Here is a 20,027-nt window from a genome sequence, read left to right as displayed (position 1 = left end):
GAGGGATGGAGAGAGAAGGTAGGAAATAGAAATTCTGATGGTTTCAATAAGAGCCATGAAGACAAAATGGTAGGGGAAAGGGATTCCAGGTCCCCTAAGCAAAGTGAGAGAGAACCCCACTCCAGCCTGGCTCCAAATTATTCTCCCTCCTGTGGTCACTGCCAGCCAAGAGTCACAGGGCCCAGCAGCGATCTCTGGGCAAGGGCAATCTCCAGGGGAAGAAAAGGGGCCACAGCAACAATGCAGTCACGTGCGAGAACCAGGACCCACCCCAGAGCCGGGAACACAGTATAGAGGGGCAGCAGGCAGAATCTAGGACAGGGATCACAGGGACCACAGGACCATTTGGAGCAGGATGGCATCATGCTCGCTGGGTCACCTTCTTCGGGAGGCCTGCACTGGGGAGTCCGGCCCCCGCCAGCCTGTACTCCTGGCTCCCATGGGTCTGGGGAGATGCAGCAGTTCAGTCTCACTTTGACAGCAGTTTCTTCTATTTGAACTCTAAACACATGCTCCTGTCCTACACATCAAAGGAAAGACAAATGATCAAATGGGACCCATCTCCCTCCACCAGGAGTCTTCCCTTGAAACCTCCAGGCTCTGAGCAAGCCTCTCTTTGTCCTCCCATTTCCCCTCTCAGTTGACTCCCTCAATTTCTCGGCCACCTTCCCCAGCTCCATCCTCCTTTCCTCTTCCTCTTTCTGTCTAGTGCTTGAAGGACTAGACATCAACTGTCTCTTGCCTTATTGCGGGAGTTTGAGAGAAGGAAAGTGTGGGCACCCTTTCTCTGGAGAACTTGCAGAAGCGCGTGGCCCCCCTGTGTCCATGGCTGACTCTGACCTGGGCTGCTCATGCCCCATGCAGCCGGGAGGGTCACCCCACCCCCAATAGCCCAGCAGAGAGAGCTGCTGTCTCTGTGGGTTAGGAGAAGAGGCCATTGGTGGGTTGTGCCTCCTGGAGGTGTGGGGGAGGGGTGCATGCCTAATGATCTGCCCCTTTCTGGGAAAGAGGAGGGCACCGCTATGGCTGGAGTCCCCAGATACTCTGTCTCCCCTGTGGCCTGCTCTGTCCAGAGCAGCCCACCTCCTCCCACCCTCCTGAGCCCCCGAGAGGAAGCCCACAACCCAGAGAATCAGGATAGGGATGAAGGGCCAGCGACATCCCCCTGGAGAGGCTGGGCCTGCGGCAAATTGCCCTATGACAACAGGTTAATTAGATAAGACCCAAATTACATGAGCAAGGCTTGCAAGCCCAGCACTTTGAAGGTTTCATGTTGTCTCAGAGGTGAGGAGGGCTTGGTCTCTAGCTCAGCATAGAGAAAATGACTTCTTGCTCCCAGGCACGCCAAACCCACGAATTAAGCTCTTCACTGCCCATCCACAAGCCCCAGTGCCAAGCACATATAAGGAAGGGCACCTGTTGGTCCTCGCAGCATCCTGTGGAACCCGTGTGGGATTTTGCCTTCCTCCCTCCTGAGTCTGAGTTCCGCCTCCACCAGCAGCATGAGCCGCCAGTTCACCTGCAAGTCGGGAGCTGCCACCAAGGGGGGCTTCAGTGGCTGCTCCGCTGTGCTCTCAGGGGGCAGCTCGCCCTCCTTCCGGGCAGGGGGCAAAGGGCTCAGCGGGGGCTTTGGGAGTCGGAGCCTCTACAGCCTGGGGGGCTCCCGGGGCATCTCCTTCAACGTGGCCAGTGGCAGCGGGAAGAGTGGAGGTTATGGATTTGGCCGGGGCCGGGCCAGCGGTTTTGCTGGCAGCATGTTTGGCAGTGTGGTCTTGGGACCTGTGTGCCCAACTGTGTGCCCGCCTGGAGGCATCCACCAGGTCACTGTCAATGAGAGCCTCTTGGCCCCCCTCAATGTGGAGCTGGACCCTGAGATCCAGAAAGTGCGTGCCCAGGAGCGGGAGCAGATCAAGGTGCTGAACAACAAGTTTGCCTCCTTCATCGACAAGGTGGGTCTGCTAGGACCTGGGGATTCTGTAGGCAGTGTCTCTTCTTGGGATGTGAGCTTTTGTTACAGCATGAGAAACTGAAGTTAAGGATGAAGAGGGACTTATTGTGGACAAGACAGGTATTTTCTAACATCAGTGTGACTTGTGTAAGGTTCCTTGTGTAGTCTTTTCCTAGAAAAGGCAGAGGCAGGTCAATCTCTACTGGCAGGGGCTTATCAGGGCTAGTGGCAGGAGAGCCCAAGAGAATAATCCTGCTTCTTACTCTCAAGGGCTAGATTGGGGCCATTGCTAAACCTGGGTCTATGCAGATTGTGTGCAGAAAACGGCCCCAGGGAGAAGGAATCTGCCCCAGAGTAACCAGGGAAGCTGGCCTCCCATCCATAACTAGCTGATCTCGTGCACTAGTCATTCGACTGTTGGCTCAGGAGCATCAGGGCTGGTCGTTCCCGGTGGCTCTGCTCAGGGCATATGTTTCAGTTGGCTGAGGCCTTTCTCGAAGCAGAATAGTGCGCTGGGGAAGTCAGACCTGGCTTCCACCCTGGCCCATCACTTACCAGTTGTGTGCTTGGGGAAAGTTGTTTATCCTGTCGGTGCCTCTGTTTTCTCGTCTCTACAATGGAGATAATACTTACCTTTTGGGGTCATTATCAGGTTTATAAAAGAAAATGCACAGGAAGATCTTGGCACAATGCCTGACACATACTAAATACTCCCAGTGGTTGCTATTGTTACTATCATTTTAATCTCCAGAGAGCTAGGGGAAGGAGAGCATCAAAGGGCTGGAAGAGACCTCAAGGGATCATCCAGTCTAGACAGGCCCCTGACTTTCGGTAGATAAGAGATTATTGCTCCCATTTTATAAGTCAGCAAAAGTATGGAAATGAAGGCCATGCCCAAGGTCATCTGAGAGAGAGAAGGTGAGGTTGGACACTCAGCCTCCTGCTTCCACACCAAGTACTAGGGACTTGAGGGCCATGATGGCTGCATCACAGTAACACACTAAGGACAGGTCAGCCCAGGACAAAGCCAGTGGTTGAGATGGTCAATAGCCACCAGAGCATAGCTGCACCCTCGAACCCCCAACTCCTTGCAACTCTCATCTCCTGCTCAAGGGAGGATTCCCTGCTGCCCCTGCTCACCTAAGGGGCCAACACCACTGCTGTGGCTTCTTACTTCTCTAAGTCATTTGGAAGATCAAGGTGCTCTGAGGTATGGGGCTGGAGGATGGGAGTGAACTGAACATTGGCTGGGCTGGTCAAATACCATTAAAGGATGAAGTCTGGAGAAATGGGAAGAAAGACAAACACAAAGACAGTCACTTCTATGAACAAAGGTGGTATGACTGGGGTGAGAGGAAAGCAGGTTCAAAGGCCTGGGCAGTTCCCAAACGATTTTAGTCTCCAGAAGAATACAGTCAGAGAAGGTAGTACATCCTCTCAGAGATCCAGGGGTGTCCAGTGTGTGGTCTAGATATGTATTGTGGTGTCCTCGGTGTAGGGTTTACTCTGTGGTTAATGCTCAGCCTTATGGATATACATGAAAAAGTCAGGACTGGTTAGAGTGACTCTAACCGTTAGACCAAACCAAATGCTGGCTGACCTGCTGGAGGCAAGCTGTTTGGTGGCTAACCCGTCCCAACATTGAGTCCCAGACTGTTTCTCAAGGTCCTGTGTTTCTGACTTTAGGGATTCAACCTCATTTAAAGAGTAGTGCTCCTCCTCCCTACCCCAACCCAAATAGAGAGGCATATGCAGATCCACCTCCTCTGGTTAGGGCCCTGGCCCAGTGTGGCCATGGTGGCAGCAGGAGCCCCCTCTGTCCATTGAGAAAATGGTTCTGAGGAGCAGGACAAGGGGAGGAGGAAGCAGCCATGAGCCCAGTAGAGTTGGGGCCTCTCAGGAGTTTAGAATAACTGAAGCTCTTGGGCCACTGAGCCTCGCTGAGCTTGATGTGTTATAAAATGAACAGCAGACCAATCTTCAGAGAGGTCAACCGTCCCAAAGATGAACCCAGCCTGACTCTGTCCTGGCACCTTCAGGCACATCCCTGTCCTGTGCTGACTTGACCACAGTGGGTTCTAAGCGACTGGATGCATGAGTTATGGGACCCATGTCTGGGTTTAGTCCTGGCCCTACCACTTATTAAACCATCAGATCTTGGAAAGAGGCTAAACTTCTCTACGCCTCAGTTTCCTCTCCATTAAATACGGTTAAGGACTCGCCTACCTCATGCAGCTGTTGTGAGGGCTAGAGAGCTTTGCACAGTGCCCTGTGAGCGACAGGTGTGACTGTTTCTGTGGGGGCTCAACAGTTTCTGGGCTTCGGGTTCTAGGTGCGGTTCCTGGAGCAGCAGAACCAGGTGCTGGAGACCAAGTGGGAGCTGCTGCAGCAGCTGGACCTGAACAACTGCAAGAACAACCTGGAGCCCGTCCTAGAGGGCTACATCAGCAGCCTGCGGAAGCAGCTGGAGACGCTGTCGGGGGACAGGGTGAGGCTGGACTCGGAGCTGAGGAGCGTGCGGGACGTGGTGGAGGACTACAAGAAGAGGTGAGCGAGAAGGGGCCCCCTGCAGCTCAACAGCTGCCCTGTCCCTCTGAACACATCCTGCCCTTGGGGCCCTGGCAGCTACCCCAGCTTAAAGTTTTTGGAGGTGGGGGGCAGTGTCATTGAAGCAGAATCACCCTCTGGAACAAAACTCCAGAACTTGCTCTCTGCCCCTCCAGCCTCTGGCCTGACACTTGGGACAAATGTCCAGCTTAGTTAGTTGGACAGTGGTCAGAGGATTGACTCCGGCTCTAGGGTGAGGGAAACCTTGGGTAACCACTATGTTTCCCCAAGCTTCTGTGTCCTCATTGGTAAAAGGCGTTTAAGCCCATCGACCTCCCAGAACTGCTATGAGGAGTAACTCCAGAAACACTCCCATTCATTTGTAAGGCTTTATTCAAATGTCGAGGGAGAAGATTGCTTCTTGCTTCCTCTGGGATTTCCCACAGGACATTCACTCGACATGTTCTTTTTTCATTTTTGAAGCTGAACCTTTAACAATCTCTTTCTTCCAAACTTGGTTACCAGGTCTCCTCCCTCAGGAAGCCTTCCTTGCCTGGCTGGCCCCCTTGGCCCAGTACTCCACAGCCCCTCAGCACCTGTGCCCTCTGACAGGCATACTACTCCTCATTCAGGGTCTTCCCTGGGCAAATGAGGTTTCTCAGTGAGACATATTAACACCCCGCTCTGGCATTTCCGCAGGTATGAGGAAGAAATCAACAGGCGGACAGCTGCAGAGAACGAGTTTGTGCTGCTCAAGAAGGTGAGGGGGAGGCAGGCCCTGAGTCCAGGCTGCCTGGAACCCGGAGATGCTGAGCCTGCAGTGTGCTCTTCTCTCAGAGAACGTGAGCTGATTCAGAAACAGTGAGGCGAAGGCAGGGAACTGCGATGAAAAACTACTCAGAAGAGAGAATACAAAGGCAGGAGGAGGATGGCCTTGCTGATGTTTCCCATAGATGGGTCTGTCCATAGTGAAGAGCAACCGAGGGTGACACACAGGTTCCCCCTGCAGCCTCAGAGTCTGCTCATATATCACAGAGATGGGCTGGGGCCTCCTTCCTTTAGGGGTGCCCATCCCTGCTGATGGGGCAGAGTTTCAGGATGCTCCTTCCTCTCCTTTTCCATGGGCCCTTCAAGGAGAAGAGGAGGGGCCACTCACTTGTGCAGGGCACCCAGGCTGGGGCAGCTGTTGCCTCCTTGGGTGCACCGGCAGTGACCAGGGGATGGCTGGGGCATCTTTCAGGACGTGGACGCAGCTTATGCCAATAAGGTGGAGCTGCAAGCCAAGGTGGACTCCATGGACCAGGAGATCAAGTTCTTCAAGTGTCTCTTTGAAGCCGTGAGTCTATCTCTTCACTCTACCCCTCTGAGGGCAGCCAGTGGGTCAAACTCTATTCTGGGGGCTGGGAGATCATGGAGCCCTCGATCTCAAGGAGTTCCCCCAATTAGTCATTCACCTCCCACCTCGGCCCTGAGAGGCTCCTCAATCTCCACCTCTGGGTGGGAAGGAAATGGACCCAGCCCTGGCTCCATGGTGGCAGGAATCTGGGGCCCAGAGGGAACTTGCCAAGCCTTGGTTGGGAACCTCATGTTTGACATCACCAGGATTTGCTCACCTTCTTTGGGGTAGGTTTTGGCCTTTGACAGTCAAGTCCTGAGACTATCCTTGTTTCCCTGCAGGAGATCACTCAGATCCAGTCCCACATCAGCGACATGTCTGTCATCCTGTCCATGGACAACAACCGGGACCTGAACCTGGACAGCATCATAGACGAGGTTCGGGCCCAGTACGAGGAGATTGCCCACAAGAGCAAGGCCGAGGCCGAGGCCCTGTACCAGACCAAGGTGAGCTGGGCCTGAGAGGGCAGCCTCAGCAAGTATGAGGGCTGGGTCTTATCATTCCCAGGACAGAGGCAGTGTCCAGTCAAGTGTCCAGTGTGCCCTGCCCCATGACATCACCAACCTGAGACATCAGGTGCTCCCACACCATGTTTACCATGCTCATCCTTGGCTCTGTGCTCTGGGGTCCCCAGTTCCAGGAACTGCAGCTGGCAGCTGGCCGGCATGGGGACGACCTGAAAAACACCAAGAATGAAATCTCGGAGCTCACCCGGCTCATCCAGAGAATCCGCTCAGAGATTGAGAATGTGAAGAAGCAGGTGAGGGGTCAGTTTGCCTGTGGCTTGGGGCAGGTGGGCACAATTGGAGGGGAGATGAGTTGGCTGAGGATGGCAACTTCCCAAAATCTCCACCCATGAGAGGAAAGGGGCCAGATGAGGTCACTGCCTCAAACATTTAGAGCAGACATCCCTGGGGTATCTCAGTACCTATTCAGCCAAGGACGTCTGTTTTGGAACCCCCTGCCCCAGGAAGCATTCTCTCATCCCCCAGGCTGAGTGTGGTGCCAGGCGCCCTGTCCCCCTGTCCCAATCAATGTGCTCTCTTGGCACTGGTGCTTTGCTTGAACTTGTCACACTTCTATAATTGCACCTGCCCGTCTCTTCTTCCACTGGACTGAAGGAGGCAGGGAGCTGGCTGCTTTGTTCCCTATTGTTTTTCCAGCATCTAGTATGGTGCCTGACATATAGGCTGCAGCCACTGCTTTAGTAGATGGCAAGACAAGGTACAGGTATATAACAACAATAGCCACAGTTCCTATAATTGTATCACATTAAATCCTCACAAAGACTCAGATGAGGAAACTGAGGCTCAGAGAGGTTAAGTGGGTTACACAGCTGGTAAGCAGCAGAGCTGTGATTTGAACCAAGGTCTCTTGACTCCGAGTCCAGTGCTCCTCCCACTCTCTGACAAGCTTTAACACTTAGTAGCTCTGAGACATTAGGCAAGTCACTTGTCCTCACTGTACAGGGTGTTATAAGGACTAGATAAGTTTAGGTGTATAAAAAGCGGATAAAGGGCTGAGTGTTGTGCCAGGCAGATGGTAAGTACTTGGGAAATAGGAGTAGGTCCTGGGGAATCCTTCCCTGTCCCCTCACTGTGGCCCCACGTACCTGGTCAGGCACCGTCATCGTAGCTGTAACACTGTATTCCAGTGATCTCTCTTCCTAGACTTTAAACAACTCAAGAGCAGAAAGCCAATGTGACTCTCACTCATTTTGTATCCTTGGCCAAGTAAAACGTCTTTGCATTCACTGAAGTGGTGGTGAATTAGCCATCATCTCAGGAGGGCAGGAGGCACTCTATTTGTTATCACCACCAACATCTAAACACAGGGGAGTGGAGCTAGAGCTAAGGAAGGACTTGCTGATGCCAGAAGGGTCCCAGCCTAGAAGAGGAGCAAGAGGTGTGAAGATTGGAGGTGGTCATCTCTGCTCAGAATCTCAAAGAATGAGTGGTATTTGCATGTAAGTGCCTCCAATGACCCCTTTCAGTTTTCCAACATCTCCAATTCCCAATTTAGGCTTCCAACCTGGAGACGGCCATCGCCGATGCCGAGCAGCGGGGGGACAATGCCCTGAAAGACGCCCGGGCCAAGCTGGACGAGCTGGAGGCTGCCCTGCACCAGGGCAAGGAGGAGCTGGCCCGGATGCTGCGTGAGTACCAGGAGCTCATGAGCCTGAAGCTGGCCCTGGATATGGAGATCGCCACCTACCGCAAGCTGCTGGAGAGCGAGGAGTGCCGGTGAGGGGGGCGTGCTCAGTAGGAAAGGGTTTGGGCGGGGGGACCTCAGGAGAAAGCCTAACACATCCTAACCCAGAAAAGATGAGTTCTTGGGGAGTGAAGGGGCAGTGATGACTGAATAGTTATAATAGTAATAGTTATTAACAATCCCTACATGGGCGTGAGTACTTACTTCATACCAGGCACTGTGCTATGTAGACGAACTCATCCAACCCTCACAACCTCCCTGAGTGTACTCCCCCTGCTCCCTAACAAACAAAAAAAACCTCACTGCTATGTTAAGTCTTCTTGTTTCATGCTCCTTACCTGTCCAGGTACAAGATGAGCTTGTGGAAGATGTTCCATTCTGGTTTCCGCAATGTTCTCAGGAGACAGAAAGGCTCAGTGCCTAGGCCTGGCCCCTGGGAAGTGTGCATACCACCCCTATGTGTGCACCTCACAAGAACTACTTTTTGACTTGGGTTGCTGCCTGGTTACCACAAATATTAAGGGACAGCTCCCCAACTTCTCAGGCTCCGCTTGTGCCAAAGAAGACCTGGAATTTCCATAGGTGCCCATAGGGCTTAGAAACCCACATCAGGCTAGTGGAGGCACTTGCTCTAAGGTTAATAGATTGTGGGTTGCATGATTGCGTGCTCTCACTTTATTTCTCTCCCTAACAGGATGTCAGGAGAATATCCTTCCCCTGTCAGCATCTGTAAGTACTTGTATGTTTGGACCTAAAATTGCAGAATCTGCAGACCGGAAAGGGGCTTAGTCACACCTGTGTGTTGATGAGCAATCTGAGACCCAGAGAGGGAAAAACCTTTGCCTGAGATCACAGAGCCAGATAGCAGAGGCATGGTCAGAAACCAGGCCTCCTGACTCCCAGCCCAGGGTTCCTTTCTCCTTATCACTCCATCTACTATTCCCAGGGGCTGGCAGCTAGGAACAGGGAGACATGCCACTGGGATGGGGAAACAAAGGACATGTTGCAAGAAAATGAATATGGGTGTAGGCGAGGCTTGGGGAGCCACGTCTGCAAGTTGTGATCAGACCTGGGCTAAGGACTTAGAGCGGCTGGAATTAGTGAACGGGGGACCTTGGAGGTCCAGCTGACAGTGCTAGATCTCTAGGTTTCTTTCTCAGTAGGGCTAAGAGTGTTAAACTAGAGCTTCTGGAAGAGTCCATCTGTGGGACAGTTAGCAGAGAGGGGAGGTTGGGGGATGGGAAATTTAGCAGAAAAGGTTAATAGAAAGGGCAGAGGGTAGTGTCCAGAGTGACAGGTGGATACATTGGTGCCGGGACCAAAAATATGAGCTTCTGAGAGTTAAGCAGCAGCCAGAGTGGGTATAAGCTGGGCAAGCCAAGGGCATGATATGGGTGAAGATGTCTCGGGAAACCCTCCCCCCCGCCCCGGTGCAGGGTCAGCTGTGATCAGAGCCCCCACCCAACCCACTGCTCCAAGAGGAGCCCCCAGCTCTGGCTGAGGGGTGCTGACCGGCTCTTCCCCTGCAGCCATCATCAGCAGCACCAGTGGCAGCAGTGGCTATGGCTTCCGGCCCAGCTCCGTCAGTGGCGGCTACGTGGCCAGCAGCGGCAGCTGTATCTCTGGAGTGTGCAGCGTCCGTGGAGGGGATGCCCGGAGCCGGGGCAGCACCAGTGACTACAAGGATACCCTGGGGAAGGGCTCCAGCCTGAGCGCCCCCTCCAAGAAAGCCAGTCGGTAGAGAGGGCTGCCCATGCCCTCCTGCCACCCCTGTGTCCCCAGCAGGGGCTCTGGCTCCCACACGTGCTCTGCCCAGCCCACTGTCAGCCCCACCCCCACCCTGCTGGCCCTGCTTTTGTACCCCAGGCTCTGGCCTTGGCCACCTCACTTCTCCCAACCTGTGTCTTCCGGAGCCTGGACAGGTGTGGACGACTAACCCTGTGAAATTCCTCCCTGCACACGCCTGGCATCCTTGGCTGTGGTCCCCCAGCCATGCCGTCAGCTCAGACCCTGGTTCCGGGCTCTGGCCCAGCCTCCAACTACTCTGTCTGGGCCCTGGATCTCAGACCAAGGCCCCTCTCACACTGGGACCTTTATCCCGGAACCTGACTGCGCTAGGAGCTGTCTCTCTGTCCAAGAAAAGGAGGACTAAAGGACAAACAACTGAGAGGCCTAGTCCCCACCTAACCCGCTCAGACTCGCAACTCATTCTGAATGAAACCAAGCACAGTGCAGCGTCTCTCTTCACTCTCTGCGCCCAGAAGCAGAGAGGAGGAGGCCCGTTCACTTCTTTCTTCTCATAGGCCCTCCCACTGCATCCTCAATAAACAGCACAATCTGATGGTGGTCTCTCTGAGGATCGCTGTGTACATGGACTCCCCTAGGATGCTCACACGAGCAGGCCCCACACACTCCACAGACACATAGGGACAAACAGAACACATATCACACTAGGTTAATTTCCCTGTAGAGTGGAAATAGAAGCCCCTCCCAGAGCAGACATGGCAGGGGGGCTGCGAACACCACTGGGCTGCAGGGAGAGGAGCATGGCGCAGAGTCTGGAAGGAGGGGGAGGGTTTGTTGGAGAAGAAGGAGTCACGTGGGAAGGGTGTGTGCCACCTGGTTTGTGCCCAATGGCAGAATTGGTCCTGCTCCTAACAGGGACCTGGCCTCTAAGAACTGGGTCTTCCCTGGAGGGAGGACGGGGGCTTGGCAGACAGGAATCTGCATCTGTTCAACCTTTTCCTCTCTGCTCAGAGGCCTGGCCTTCTGGGGGGTAGAGTGGGTGGGGGCCCCTCACTCTGAGCCTCTCTGCTGGAAAGTTAAGACAGGAAACAAGTTTTTAGAACCTGAGGTTCAACTGGGGTGGAGTGAGTTGGGGGTCAGGCAGGCTGTGAATTTCAGTGACTGTAGTTGGCACCTTCCCAAACACCTCTTCACCCTGAAATCACTATGGTGGTGGCCAGTCCTGCCCTGTGGTGAGAAGGAAGGAGAGGAGGACAGGTGGGCAGATTCCCCAGTGGCCAGAACGAGCCCACAAACTTCAGCCGGGAAATCCTTGGGGTCCTAGGGGCTTCTGAAGATGGAGGTGGAGAGATTGGAGGAAGGGCTCAGTGGGCTGGGTTGGCAGATAGAACTTCAGAGTGGTGGCTGGGGCTTATGGCAAGGTCACTGAGCCAGGCTCTAACCTCCGACCACCCGGAAGGTGACCTTCAGCCAGAGTCTCCTGGCTGCCCTCAACCTGGAAGTAAACACCACTATTTGCAAGTGTGGATGGAAGAAAGAGGGTAGATCAAGACTCAGTAACAAGTTTGCTTTCCTGGGGACAAGGGGAGGCCTGGTGCATGCGTGTGTGTGTGTGTGTGTGTGTGTGTGTGTGTGTGTGTGTGTGTTTTCAGAACCGGGTGGAGACACTGCTATATCCTTAGCACAGGACCCACACACACCTGCTGCCTCTGTCCCCTTGCTCCCTTTGCAGCAGTAGGGACTGAGGTTGGATAGCAGAAAGAACTTTCCAGTCAGAGGCTTAGAAGAAATGCTGGATTCACAGGGATGAAGGCTGCTGCTCTGGAGGCTGCTGGTTCATCCCCAGATCCAGGGAGGGAGTGGATAACTCTCCCGCATCTCTCTGTGCGCAGGGCTTACAGGGGTCTCCTAGGTGGGCAGGGTTTTCCTGTCCCAAGTCTGTTCTCGAGCAGCAGATGGAGGTGTTGGAGACAGTGGGACTTCCTGCTATCAGCTTGACAGGTCCCAGAATGACAGGGCTAGGCTGGGTGTGGGTTACAGACCAGGCAGAGCTTGGTGGATGATTTTGGGAAAACAGAGAGCCCTAGGGAAAGGGGTGAATGACTATGACTAGCAGGAAGGGTAGGTGACCACTATGCTAGATGCAGCAACGTGGTTATTTGATTGTGATTACCAAGAGCAGTGGCTCTATACACAGGCTGAAAAATAACCTGGGAACTTTACAGTTTTCTCTGAGCCCCTACCCTAAACCAATTAAGGCAGGCCACTGGGGTGGGGTCCAAGCATTCCCTGGTGTCTTAAAAGTTAGCAGCTAGAGCTGAGCACCACTGGCCAAGAGTGTGAACTTGAGGATCTTATGGCTGTGTCCATATCCATGGGGAAGGATGGCAGTGCCTGCCCTGGCCACTCTGGAGGGAGTGGTGGCACGTATTGCCTCCCTCTTGGTGTCTACTGGCTCTTTACAGTTTACCAGGTACCTGCCTACCCACTTTCTGAGCACAGCACTGGGGGCGAGGGAACACTGCTATTGCCATTTCACAGATAAGACATTGAGACTCAGATCCCCTGCCTCCCTACAACCACCCTGGGAAGGAGACAATCCCAAAGGTACCCTGTCCACTGCCTGCCCTTTAGGGGGCTGGGTGGAGAGTGGGTGCAGGAGCAGGAGTCTGTCTCTGCCTGTGTCTCCCACTGGGTGTGTTCCAGGAGGAACTCGACTGTAGGGTGAGCGTGGAAGGGGACTCAGGGCTGCTGTGACTCCTTGCTCGGCCCTGATACCCTGATACCCTGATGTGGGGCACTCTGTGCTTCACAGCAGGATCTGCTTTATCTATTTCACCACTGGAGGAGCTGAGACCCAGGCAGGGGCAGGGGTCTCTTCTAAGGTCACCTGGATTGTCAGGGGCAGAGCCAGGCTCAGACCCCAAAGCTCTGTGGCACTGGTCATCATGGGCGAGGAGGTCGTGTCCCCGAGGTGAGCAGGTTGGATAGTCTCAGGAGCAGAGGGGATGCTGAACACAATTTTATCTTGATCAGTGACACTCAGTGGGGTGGGAGGAGAGTGCAGGTGGGGCCTGAGGCAGCAGGGGAGGGGAGGCAGGGCAGCTGTCTGGGAAGCCAGAGAGTGTATCATGTGCAGCTTAGTTGGCTCATTCCCACTCAGTCCTTGCTCCGTGAAGCCCAGGAGGAGCAGGCTGTCTGGAGACATGCAAGGGAGGAAATGGAGTTTAAGTTCGCACTACAGTGGGGATGATGCCCATGGCCATTCTTCCCCTCAGGGTGTGGAGGCCTTCAGCGGGAGGGTGGAGTTGGAGGCCCAGAGGAGGAGCTGTGCAGGGGACCAGCTTCTCAGGAGCATCACTGGGGCTGCCCTGGGTGAGTTACAGCTGGGCCAGTCCTGGTCTCTCCCAGACAGCGCAGGTCTTGGGGATCCTTGAGTTGTGCACAGGCTGGTTTCCTCGGCTGCCCAGCTGCTTCCTTCTTCCCCCAGGACCACATGCAGAGGCCGCGCCTCATGCCCAGTTCCCACACACCTATGCTGAAGCCAAGCCTCAGAAAGGGTCCCAGACAGAGCCCAGCCCAGGCTTCTGACTCCAAACCCATGGCTCCTACATGCCACTCTTGCCATAACAATGCCTGCGGGAGCCCCACACCCAGCTAACATGAGGACCAGAAGGGCAAAACCTACTCACAAGCATCCGAAGCACAAAGTGCGGCCCTAATCAGGGAGCTCCCCATGCTGCCGTGTCAGGAAAGTGGCCTGTTGGCCTGGGGCTGAATTTCCCATGGTCCTTCAGGAGGGGACAGACTGCAGCCCAAGGCCCAAGACACATCCATGTTCCTATCCATGGCAACAAGCTGCTCCTGGACTGGCTGCGTCATCGTGAGGGGCACACGCATGAAAACATGGCCCAGAGGCGGGAAGCCCAGGCCAGGTCCTAGAAGACCAGAGTCTCTGCTGGGCTTCCTCTGCTTCCTGAAATCCAGGCTGGAAGGACACCAGGGGGGGAAGATTAATAAAATCAATAAAATCTGGGCAGGAAAATTCACTGAAATGAGATCTCCCTTGACCTGAGTGAGTTGCTATGGGATTTGGGATTGGGGTGTATTCCTGGGGTGCTAACTGTAGGTACCAAGTCCCTGTAGCCATGGTTGGGTGAAAGTAAGAGATGAGAAGTGAGAAACTGAGATGAAGGTGAAGTGGGGCACCTTGCACTGAAGGACTGATTGGTGTAAACTAAACTCAGGATGGAATGGGCCGCTTTAAGCGATAGGGTGCTCATCGTTGCTGGAGGTGTTCAAGAACAGACTCAACAGCTCTTCAGGGGTATTACAGGGGACTCAAGAGTTGCAAGGGTGGTTTGACTAGACCAACGCTTCTAAAATTATTATTTGCATATCCCACTTCTGGAGATTTTATTATAAGGCACCTTATGCTTCAGTAGGTCCACATTGGTACCCAAGGGTCCACTCAAGGGGGTTGAGGCCTCTTGGCCGTGACTAAGGCTCAACTCCTTTTTTCATCTCCATTTCCCTCTCCCAGCTCCAGGCCCAGGTACCATCCAGGGTCTGAAGGGAAGGAATGGAAACGGGTGTTTATGGGGCACCTCCTATGGACCAGAGTCTCCCTGCATTGGGCACGTCACCCATGGCACCTCCCCTGTGCCACCTTTCCGAGGAGGATGCTGTTATTCCTAAGACAGAAACATACTAAACCCAGGACCAAAGAGCTAGTGCATGGAGCCAGGATTCCGTGAGGTCATTTTCTCCAAAGCCCACACTCTTTCCACATTGCCACCCTGCTTCTGGGTCTGGGAACCACCTGTCTCTGCCCACCCAGCTGCTGTGCCTTTCCACCCTGCCCTGACATCCTGAAGGCTCTCTGCCCATTATCTGTCGGAGCTTCCATCCATCATATACCGTCATATCTGAAGGCTGAAGTCTCCAATTCCTGGGCGCTGGGCTGGGTTCCCTTTCCCCGTGGTTGCCATGTAACCCATCTCAGGTTTCCCTACCAGAGGCTACCTGCAGAGACTGTGGCCCTGTTGTCACCGTTCAGTCATAGAAGCCTCTTCTCTTAGTGGTGGGGGCATCAGGACAGCACCTAATGGAGAGCACAGTTCTTTCTCTTGACATTGGTGTGGTGGCCAGTCCAGCCACGTCTACAGCCACCTTTGAGTCTCTGCTTCTCATGAGGACTTCCCGAGGAGACTCCAGAGCCCTCATGTTTCACAACCTGGCCTTAGAAAAGTTCTGTTTTCTGTCTGACTGTCACTCCTACAGCTACACGGAACCTGGACTCCCTGTTGAATATGTGTTACCTTGCCTAGTGATAAAGACTGCTTCTTACCTGCCTCATTCACCCATCGGCCTTCTCTGGGGTGGAGGTTCTCAGGTTATGTAGCCTGACCCCAGTTCTCTAAGCGCCCTCATTCAATGGTGGCCTTGTCACAACACCAGCTCTATGAGAGAAGATATTTTTTAAGTCCAAGTCTCTTCCTTTCTCTGCCTTAGCAATTTCTAGTTCCTCCCATTCTAGTCTGGAATGTAAGCACTGCCCATGGCCAGTGCTGGTGGAAGAGGGAGAAAAAGCCACCTAAAACCAAAGGCGAGGCCACACATCATTCAGAACCTAGATGACCCAAGGATTCAATACCAGTAGAAAACACGTGTCTTCTAGGAACTAGTGTTTCCTGGTTTGAATATAATTTGAATAATCCTGGAAAACAGCCAAGTCAAGAGAGAGGTTGCCATGGCAAATCCTCAAAACAAATAAAAGGTGGATGATTCATGGCTTTGACTGCCTGAGGAATGGATGGGACAAGTGTGGATTATGGGAAGATTCTTGTTGACTTTCTCCCCCAGTCCAGAAGGTAGAGTGTCGGGGAAAGGGGCTGCATAAAAGCTAAGGCAGGTTTGAAATAGAGGGTTGGTAAGGACACTGCACCCTCTTAAGCCAGAAAGATGGGGGTATTCCTTCTGCCACCCTCAGCTGGCAAGTCAGCCTAGGCCCAGCGCTCTCTGAGATCCCTTCGTCCACGGTCAGGAAGAATGGAGGGCATCTTCCCAACTTGGTGGGAGGCAGGTGGGCACCACCTTTTGAGCATCCTTTATATTTCCTCAGCAGCATAGGCGCCCCGGCATAAATGCCCCAGCTGGGAGAGGTGTGTGGTGAGCACTGAGCAAGCCCAGGACTCCGGGGCCATCGGGTGGGATGTGAAGAGGATTTCAAATCAGTTGTCAGGGCTGCCAGTCTCTATTTTTTTTTAAGGATATTAAAAAGCAACAATTTCCAGCTACTGCCTTCATCATTTTATCAAGGAAGGGCACAAAGGAAAGACACTCTGTCAGAATAAGTTTGGTCCTTTAGATTAAAATACTTAGCCACACTTATTTTCCTCCATGTGCTCCAGATTAGTGCATAGTTCCTGTCTCGGCATTTACTGTGCAACCTCTTTGTATCTGTGTCCTCATCTAAACAATGAGAATAAAACCACTAGTCAATTGCTTAGCATTTAAAAAATCACCAAAAGGGATAGTGAAGGGGAAACCTGCAGAAAAATGGCATGACTACGGAACGAAGGCATGATAGGGATCCTGCAGAGGCAATGCCATGTGGGGTGAAGAGTGAGGACTCTGATCCCAGACTCCATCCGGTAGGGCTGTGCCTTACAGCAAGTTCATTATTCTGTCCGTTTCCTCTTCTGCAAAAATGGGAATAATAACAATAATAATAACTACCTCCTGGCATTGCTGTGGTTGAGACATAACATGCCAGGATCATAATAAATGTTAGCTATTATTATATTGTCGTCATTGTTATTACTATTATTAGAGACAATGAGAACTACCTAGGAAACCGCGAGTGATTTTTAGAGATTCACTGGAGACTCTGATCCTAATTTGATTTCCCAGCAGCAAGAGTGCTTGTCACCTCCTTTCTTCATCTTCTATGCCAGACTGAAGTATTTGAGCTCATGTTTTGAAAACTTTGCCTCCTCCAGGGAGCTCCCCCAGGTCTTCTGAGCCCACCACGGCTTCCTTCTCAGTCTCTCCCAACCGTAATGGAGCTTGTGCCCTGTACTTTTTTCCTGAACAAAACCCCCGGAATCTCCTAAAGCCATGCCTTGCTCCTGACATGTATGTGTTGCTAAGTTTGTGATTTACTTTAAACAGGAGTGCTAGTTTGATTCCCCAAGTGCCCAGCCTTTCAGCAGCCTCAGTCAAAGAGTATTTCCTCCAGAGGACCCTGGTAGGCAGAGCCTGGGAAGTGCCTTGTTTTCTGGTGCAGCATTCAGGACAGAACTCCCCCCAGGCTGCCGAGGGGTTTTCGATGAGGGTGGGTACAAGAAACCTACAGAGCTGTGTCCCCAGCGCTCTGAACACCACTCACCCCCACCACACTCCTCTCTGTGCTCACTCACCACCGTGTCTCACTCAGACCTATCCTCCATGGGGCTGGGAAGGATCACCTGACAGCCCGGGGGGCCAGGTGTGCCAGTAGTCATCGCCAAAGCTGTCTTTTAGCTGCAAGGGTCTCAGGGCAAGAGCAGGCAGGCAGGGCTCTGGCTCAGGGCCACGCCCGGGAGCAGAATTTCCATGGCTCCGTGATTGACTTTTCAGGGCTGCTGTCTGGAAACGGGTTTGAGCCAGGATGAGTGAGAGGAGAAATGGACTGAAGAGTCTTCCCGAATGAAATGGAGCAGAAGGGCAGGGGGGAGAGGAGGTGGAGGGGCCTCTTCCCACATCTCTGAGCTTTGCAGCTTTGGAAAGTGAAGGATGGAGAGGGACAGTCTGTCTGTGTCCCCAAGGCCAGGGCCTGGGGAGTGCCCTGGGGTAGCAGGAAGGTTGGAGACAGTGTGTGCTGGTAAATGCTTAGCAAGCAGCTCTCTAAAAAAAAAAAGTGTATATTCATTATAAACACACACATATACATATGCATAGATGTAAATATGTATACACACATATTACATATTTATATGTATGTACATAAGTTTATTGTAAGTTGTAATGATATATACATAACTCACAATTTACAAAGTATAATAAAATATTCACCACTCTTTACTGTAAACCCTGTAACACCACTGAGTCTCATAAAATGCTTTCAGCTGAGTTTTGCTAAGCTCGTATACCCATAACTAGCTCATGGTTACACCTGACAAACAAGTCCAGCTCCATCTCGCTCGCTGGTCCATATTTCTGTCCCAACAATTAAGCTGGAAGTGAAACAGTGAAGATGGACGTTGGAACTTCACTCGTCCTGCAGTGATGTGAGTGGCCACCTCTTTGCTAAATCAAATGGCAGTTTTTAAATACTGGATGAGTATTTTGTCAGTTTTTTACCTGTTCACAATATAATGGCTACAGACACACATACTTTTAAGTTTAATCCTCATAATGTTTTCTCCATCACTTAATTAAATCTAGACCAGGGCTGTCAAACATAAGCATAATGCATGCCATACATAGAACTTTAAGTTTTCTGGTAGCCATATTTAAAAAACAGCTGAAATTGGTTCTAATACTATAGTATACTTAACCCAATATGTACAAAATGTTATGATGTCAACTTGTTATCAATATGAAACTATTAATGATATACTTTTCATGCTAAGTCTTTGAAATCCAGTGTGTATTTTACATTTACAACATATCTAAATTTGAACTGCTCACATTTCAAGTGCTCAGTAGCCACATGGGGCTGGTGGCAACGATGATTGAAAGTGTGGTTCTGGACAATAGACAAAATAATAAATGAAGATCTGATTGGCAGTGTTTGGTGATTCCTTTGGTGTAAATGCTCCCACAATAATGATTTCAAGTTACCAACAAGATGTCACTGATTAGATTTGCAAAGAGATGTACAATGGGGCATGATCACATAGCATTTCCACCATAGAGACTCAATAGATGTAAATAACCTACTTAGACAAGTAGGCTGGGGATGAGTGAAGACTGAAGAGGGAATTCTGGAGTCTTAGCTGGTCTGAAAGGGAGTGTGGATCCAGATGTGCTTGCCCCTGTAGCCCTGAAGATTCTTTCTCTGTGGGGAGAGAGCAGCTGGAAGGGGCCAGAGCAGTGGCCCTTGTGATTAAGTAGAAGGGTGTTCCTGGATACAGGACCCACATTTGGGACATAGGCTAGAGAAGAACTAGGCACTGAGGCCAAGCTCTAGGTCAAAGGTCAGGAGGATGGAGCAGCCGGAGGGGCAGTGCTGAGCCCATCAAGGAGATGGGAAATAAGTACAGAGAGAAGTGTGGAAGGTAGGAATAATGATAATAACTATTGTCTATTGAGGGTGTCCTGTATGCCAAAACATGGGCTAGGTTAATTTTTCAAGTTAATATTTCTTATTAAATCCTCATCAACAACTCCATTAGCAACCCCATTTTATATAAGTAAGGAGACTTAGGGCCAGCGAGACTATGAAACGTGCTTAATGTCACCAGCCAGAAGTCTGGTGGGGTCAGCAGCCCCACACTCTCGAACTCTGACAGTGTGCTGGAGAAGGGGGCGAAGGAACATCACTGTGCCCTCTTGTGTCTGCTCCAGGTCTCCGCTCTGTCTTCAGGAGCCAGATCTGAGGCACTGGTGTTGGCAGAGGTGTCCCAGAGAGTAATGACAACAGAGAAGTTAGAGATTGTGTGGGACCAATGATATGGGTCTGGGAGGACAAAGGGTAGACTGGGCAGGACTTTCAGACAAGGTCATGGCCACCTAAGTGTCCGAATGCCCAGGTGGTCAGGGCCATCATTAGGGGGTGGCCATTGTGGCCATGAACCTGGTGCAGTGGTGACAGGGAAACTCCTCAAGGTGAGAAACTTTTCAGAAATTTCTCCTAGGTCCTTCATTTGGTCAGTGAGAGTGGTTTCCAACATCTCTAAATAGGTGCTGCCTATCACAGGGGAGGGAGGGTTGGGTGACTCTTCCCTGACACACTCCTGGGCTGAACCACTCTACAGCCCCAGTTGTTTTGTCTGCCTGGTCAGAAGCTGCCACTTGCTACACTCACCCTCTAGGGCTGTAATTTGTCTTTCTAAGTGCTCATTTGTGGTTTGCAGACACTTGATGATATAATTACAGAAATGGACTCGCCACCTCCCTGACTCTGGGTCAGGTGTACTTGTTGGTCAATGTGCAGCTGTACATTCTGAGGATGAAAGAAGTTCAGGTATT

The 20,027-nt window shown here is 52.1% G+C and overlaps 1 protein-coding gene across 1 annotated transcript; it reads left to right on the top strand.

The window, feature by feature from the left end:
* Positions 1 to 1,456: 1,456 nt before the first annotated feature.
* Positions 1,457 to 10,443, top strand: KRT71 (keratin 71). The gene is made up of 9 exons (XM_059682993.1): positions 1,457 to 1,949; positions 4,281 to 4,495; positions 5,195 to 5,255; positions 5,736 to 5,831; positions 6,173 to 6,337; positions 6,526 to 6,651; positions 7,914 to 8,134; positions 8,797 to 8,831; positions 9,632 to 10,443. Exons 1-9 carry the CDS (start codon positions 1,503 to 1,505, stop codon positions 9,841 to 9,843), a joined length of 1,578 nt encoding a protein of 525 aa, XP_059538976.1. The 5' UTR covers positions 1,457 to 1,502; the 3' UTR covers positions 9,844 to 10,443.
* Positions 10,444 to 20,027: the final 9,584 nt, after the last annotated feature.

This window comes from Myotis daubentonii, chromosome 2, assembly GCF_963259705.1.
Source record: "Myotis daubentonii chromosome 2, mMyoDau2.1, whole genome shotgun sequence".
NCBI lineage: Eukaryota > Metazoa > Chordata > Mammalia > Chiroptera > Vespertilionidae > Myotis > Myotis daubentonii.
The sequence above is the reverse complement of the archived record's forward strand: the minus strand, read 5'-3'. Positions and strand labels throughout refer to the sequence as shown.